Source organism: Nannospalax galili, unplaced genomic scaffold (assembly GCF_000622305.1).
Source record: "Nannospalax galili isolate Female #2095 unplaced genomic scaffold, S.galili_v1.0 scaffold636, whole genome shotgun sequence".
In the NCBI taxonomy this organism is placed as follows: Eukaryota; Metazoa; Chordata; class Mammalia; order Rodentia; family Spalacidae; genus Nannospalax; species Nannospalax galili.
Genome location: NW_008338112.1, coordinates 1518228 through 1523898, shown reverse-complemented (window position 1 = coordinate 1523898; position 5671 = coordinate 1518228). Strand labels below are relative to the sequence as shown.

Sequence of the window (5671 nt, the reverse complement as noted above, 5' to 3'; positions counted from 1 at the left end):
AAAAAAGTATTACATATCTAAGTTGCAGGTTAAACTTTGTATTTAATACCTTGCTGTGGCTTTTAAAAACAATTGAAATACAAAAGTACAGCTCTTCTTAGCCACACTAAGATAATGTCTAAAACCAGATGAATTCTGTAGTTACATGGCATTTGCAAGCATTCGAAGCCCCCACCTGACTATGATACTGGAATTACCTCTCTCATCTGCTTGAGAAATATGACTTCCACTCATTTCACTGTGAAAATAAGACTGCTATAAAAAGTAAAGCCTGTTAAAAACATATCCTCGCCATGTCTTGTTATAGCCTCCAGGAAGGAATGGTCACAAGTGAGCAAGGAGTAAAACACACCCTCCTGTTACACTGAGATCTGATACTTCTCTCTCTTTTGCACATTACCCTCTGCAACACATGTAAGAAGTACTTCTCCCTATCATCATATTTCCTCAGATGTACATCAGTAGTTACTTAGCTCCACCACAAAAGCAGGGGTCATAAATGAGAGCAGACAGCAACTTTCATCTAGGAAAGCAGGTATGTCTGGTTAGTTTGACGACAACAGAGTGTAACCCTGGGTATTGCTTTCTATTCATGCTCAGCAGTCCTTGTTGTTGTTACTGCTCTTGTCTTCCCTCCCTCCCTCCCTTCTTTCCTCCCCCCCTTCCTCCTCCTCCGTTTCCCTCTTTTCTTTCTACTCTCTTTGTTGCTCCTCTACACATACACACACACACACATACTCCCTTTTTAAAGAAAGTAATTAAAAGGATAAATATAATCTTGATAATATTTCAAAGTTAATCTGAAAGCTTCTTAAAATCTTAGTGAAATGTACAAAAATGTGTGAAATTAGTGAGATCAGACATGCATGTCCAAATAGCCCCCTGAAGAAGGAAAATTCAAATGGAAGTCAAGACAACTTGCAACGGCTTAATACATCTGTTTATTTAGTTAATTATAATGGCAACAGGTTAAGAGCACTAGGTTTGTGTCTTGATAAGATGATAATGATAGAGATTTCTGTTTGTAAATTCACGGTTCTTAGCTATTACAAATCTATTTAACAGAAGAATAAGAATAAGAATATATATGCTGTTCTTAGGAAGAGATCTAAACTTTCTGGTTTATGTCAGAAGCACATTTGTTCATTTGTTTAAACAAAATGTAAGAGACATTGTTAACTCTTGGTTACTGCCTGCAGAAAAGCAGGATGTTCTTGAAGCAAATGCACACAAAACATCCTTTTCAGTGCATTCAGCCATTCTGTGTCGTATCAGTGAGAGGTCCTGAGAATACCAGACTTAATATCCCAGGATCACTGAAACACACTAGTTTACTTAAACAACCAACCGAGACATGTGTCCAGTGTCTTCTATGTACAAATAAGCATATCAAAGAATACAGGAAACACAGAGAAGCAAAATTATTGGTCCTTGTCCTGCTCAGTCATTTCACTTCCATTCCTCCAAAGAAATGGCTGTGTTAACTAATGTACTTAAGAACCACTTCTGCTGGGACCTAGAAGAAGCAAGGACATCCTCAGGGTGAGTAAAGTCTCTGCCATTTCTCAGATCCAAGTTTGTCTGCTACTTAAACCTGAAATTGCAAATGTTCCAGCTGGGCTCACACTTGTCACTTTGGGGCTGTACTTGGAATTGATTCGTGGACTGTGAAAGTGGATCAAGATAAACATATATATATATATATATATATGCACATACATACATATGCACAAATCATATACAGTGTGATCCCCCATATGTTTCCTGGGATGCCAAGATTTTAGGATTTACTCTGGAGGGAAAGGAAGCTAACCCACATTGCTGTTTATCTATTATAAGACAAGGAACTACAACAAGAAAAGTATGAAAAATCTCCAAACTTCACTGGATACAGACAAAATTGGGAAGGCTAGAGAAAGGGATAAGAAGGCCCAAAACAGGGCAAGTTTTGAGGGGGCTTTGGGGTTAGGAGAGTGCTTTCTCCTTTCCCACCCCATTCCAGCCCCCTGGGATCCCCCAAAGCAGACCTGTTAGAGGAGTAAAGAAAAAGAAAGCAAAAATCATGTTTTCCAACACCGCGAAAATAAATAAATATGTTAAACAAGAAAAAATTAGGCACCGCTTAAAGGCAGAACCCCTCAGGGACCAGGGCTACACTTTGAAATCTGCAGGCTGCCACAGGGCCAGCTTTAGCCAAGGCTCTAAAGTTGCCAGAGGCCCCTGCACCAAATCTGCAACATAAACTGGAGAGAGAGACCTAGTCCAGTTGTTACTCTCTGGAGGAGAGGTGGGAAGCTCAGTGAAGCTAACAGCCCTGGCCAACCCCTGTGAAAGTGCTGGACTTTTAGGTCACAAGCACAAGGAGCTGGGACTTTGGAACCTTTTGCTCTTATGAGCCACAGCCCTGTGGTGGTCTGGGAAAGAGGAAGCACTCACACTCACAACCCAGAAATCTCTACAAACTTCATCCTTCCTCTTATTCTCACCTCCTCTTCGAACCAAAGAAGGGTGTGTGGGGTGTGTGTGTGTGTGTGTGTGTGTGTGTGTGTCTGTCTGTCTGTGTGTCTGTGTGTCTGTGTTTCTGTGTGTGTAAGGACTACACTAGTCTGGGGTTTGAAACTCAAAACCTATTTTCCAAAGCACCAGGTTCAGCTCTGGACCAAGTGGGAGTGGAGGGGCCTAGGGAAGGAAGGATACACCTTCCCTGAGAGTAAAAAAAGACCAGCTGTTTTTTCATTCCTCAAGCCTGGCTTCCCTTAAAGTAAGGCTGTGCACACTGAGAGCAGTACTTGGAGACAGTGTGCTTAGCTGCACTGGGCAGAGGCTGAACAGGAGCTGGGGATTCTTCCCGAAGGGAAACAAACACGTGGCCATAACCGTGGCTCAGCTTAAGCAAACAGAAATACTGGCTAGAAAGGATTAGGGTGAGACTCTTGGCAACATAAATAAGTTCCTGGTGTGCACGGACAGAACTGGGAAAAAGAACTGAAGTTACAGGGTTTGGAGAAGAGAAGAATTAGTGGGGAGTGAGTGCAGTGTAGGAAAGACTCCAAAGAGGAGGGACTGAGAAGATGGCCTGAAAGCCTTCCCAGTTGGTAAACAAAGCTCTGGGTTTTACCTTGGTCACAAGACTTTCCCAGAACCCAGTCCGGTGGCCGCGCAACCAACCCCGCCTGATTCCCACCGCACCAAGCTGTTTCCTTAGGTGTTTCCTCATCTTTCATTCCTACCCCGCCTCCCCTTCTCGTCACCACCCCCCCCCTCCCGCCTCCCCCGCTCGGTTCAAAGCGTGGTGATCCTGGAAGTGCAGGTGCCATTACGAAAAACGCCGCCAGACTCCAGGTTCTCGGGCTGGAAGTCCTCCACACTGTAAGCGCGGCTTTTCAGCGCAGTGGCGTAGTAGTCCACCGGCTCCTCCGCGGCGTTGTCCATCCAGCTGAGGCACAGGATGCGCTGGAAAGAGCGCTTGAAGTTGTCCGAGAGGAAGCCATAGAGGATGGGATTGGCGCAGCTGTTGGCATAGCCAAGGATGACCGACAACTGGCTCACGGTGGCGTCGTCCTGCTCAGCAAACACGTTGACCAGCTGCACCACGTAGAAAGGCATCCAGCAGATGACAAACACCATCACTACCATCATCACCATTAGAGTGATCTTGCGCTCCGAGCGCTTGCGCTGCTGCCAGCCGGCCTTGAGGGCCACCATGCGCATCTTGGCTATGATGAGCACATAACATAGGCAGATGGCCCCGACAGGCAGCAGGAAGCCCATAAGAAACGTGTATAACACGAAGCCCACCAACCAGCGTTGAGCAGGCTCGGGCATGAGCATGTTGCAGGCCACCGTGCCGTCGCTGTTGGCCGCTGTGCGCGAGAAGACCACGATGGGCAAGATAACAAGCAGCGATAGCACCCACACCCCCAAGTTCACCACCTTGGCCACGGTGGGCCGACGGTAACGGGCTGCCTTGATGGGGTGCACCACGGCCACATAGCGGTCCACACTAAGCACAGTCAAACAGTAGATGCTGGTGAACATATTGACCGCGTCCACGCTGAGCACAAGGCGACAAAGGAGCGCGCCGAAGGGCCAGTGGCGCAACAACGTGGAAGTGACCAGAAAGGGCACGCTGAGCATGAGCAGCTCATCAGCAATGGCCAGGTTTAGGATGTAGATGTTGGTGGCTGTCTTCATCTTGGCGTAACGGAGGATCACATAGATGACCATGGAGTTCCCGCACAGTCCCACCAAGCACACCACAGAGTAGATGAACGAGATGAGGATGGCGCTGCCTTGGCCCTCGCTTAAGGTCCCATTCTGGGATGCATTTCTGCCCGGCTCCTCCATGCCGTCCGCAGCGCCAGACCCCGGGCCCCTGCTGCAGCCGCCTTCCCCGCAGCTGCCAGTGCTGGGGCTAGGAGAAGAGGAAGGAGAGGAGGCGGTGCCATTGGGAAACATCCCAGCTGATGGGGGCCGGTGGGGCTACCGGCCCTGCGGTGCTCACCTTGCGCCCGGCTGCCCGAGTCCTCCTTCCGCACCCGGCCGTTGGCTTGCAGCTCACAGCCGACTGGCGCCTCTGGGCAGCGCGTGGCAGCCGAGTCTAGCCGGGCTCCTACCGGAGCCAGCGGGGCGCATAGCTCAGCGGCTGCTAGCGCGCGGCCTCCTGCAGCTCCGGGGCGCCTTGGGCACACTGGAGCGTGGAGAGCGGAGGCCAAGAAGCCAGAGTCCTGCGCTGCACAGCCTTTAAGTGGCCCTGCTCTGGACTGGTGAATGATTAATAGGCAACACCATCGCGTCAGCAACTACGGGAAAAAAGGAGGGGAGAGGCACATAGGTGGTTTGTCCCCACTCCCCCAGGTTTTTTTTTTTTTTTTTTTTCCCCTTCCAAGGCTTCCCAGGGCTTAACTAAAGAATTGCTTCAGATTTCCCTCTCAGCATTTTTACCCACACCTCGGAGGGACCCAGGAAGTTTATAGCCTTCCGGAAGGATAAATCCCACCCACCCCACTACTATTCAAAGTAAAGACCAAAGTGAACCCAAGACATAGGTGTCTGGAGTTCAGCTGTTTCCCTCAGTTGCTGCTCTCTCCTGGTTGGTGATGCCAGCGACCTCAGCTCCCCTCGGCCGCGCTGCCCAAGACCCTACACCCCTACCTCCTCCCCTGCTTGCCCAGCAGTTCAGACCTGCAGTTGATCCGGCCTCGGATCCTAGAGCGCCCTACCTCCGGACCGACGCGGGAGACCGCTCCTGCAAAGTGCGTGTGCGGTCTGGTGGCGCACTGATGTTTTCTAGGGGTCCAACTCCCTTTGGACCCGGCTGCGGCAGAACGAGCCCACGCAAACACTGAGCGGTGGAAACCAGTCCTAAGCAGAGGGCATTGTGAGCGCGAAGGACCACAGCGGCGCGTTTGTTGCCTGCAGCTCTTTGAGAGCGGCAGTGTTCAGGAGACTGAATGAATCACCGAGAATCTCTAATAAAGCTTTTAGTGCCCAGAGCCCCTGCATTTCCCCCTGGAACACCAACTGCAGAAATCGGGTAGCGGGGCTGGGAGCTCAGGAGGAGCTATAGCTCCCTCCGGAACCTGTCAGGCGGGGTATTGAAAATCCATCTAGGTGTTCAGTTGGGAAAGGTAAGGCTGAGAGGCTTGGAACAGCTCCGCCCGCGCGTCCC

General features: G+C 49.8%; 1 protein-coding gene across 2 annotated transcripts; it reads right to left on the bottom strand.

The window, feature by feature from the left end:
• Positions 1 to 3253: 3253 nt before the first annotated feature.
• On the bottom strand, positions 3254 to 5512 carry Sstr1 (somatostatin receptor 1). Of its 2 annotated transcripts, none has more exons than XM_008832896.3 (2): positions 5185 to 5512; positions 3254 to 4802 (listed from the first exon to the last, which is right to left on the bottom strand). In XM_008832896.3, exon 2 carries the CDS (start codon positions 4456 to 4458, stop codon positions 3283 to 3285), a length of 1176 nt encoding a protein of 391 aa, XP_008831118.1. In that variant the 5' UTR covers positions 4459 to 4802; positions 5185 to 5512; the 3' UTR covers positions 3254 to 3282. The 2 variants fall into 2 exon arrangements, with proteins under 2 accessions (XP_008831118.1, XP_008831117.1); XM_008832895.3 differs by having other exon boundaries at positions 5223 to 5512.
• Positions 5513 to 5671: the final 159 nt, after the last annotated feature.

Excerpts from the sequence above, each read along its gene's own strand:
- Sstr1 (XM_008832896.3), bottom strand. The coding sequence starts at position 4,458 with ATGTTTCCCAATGGCACCGCCTCCTCTCCTTCCTCTTCTCCTAGCCCC.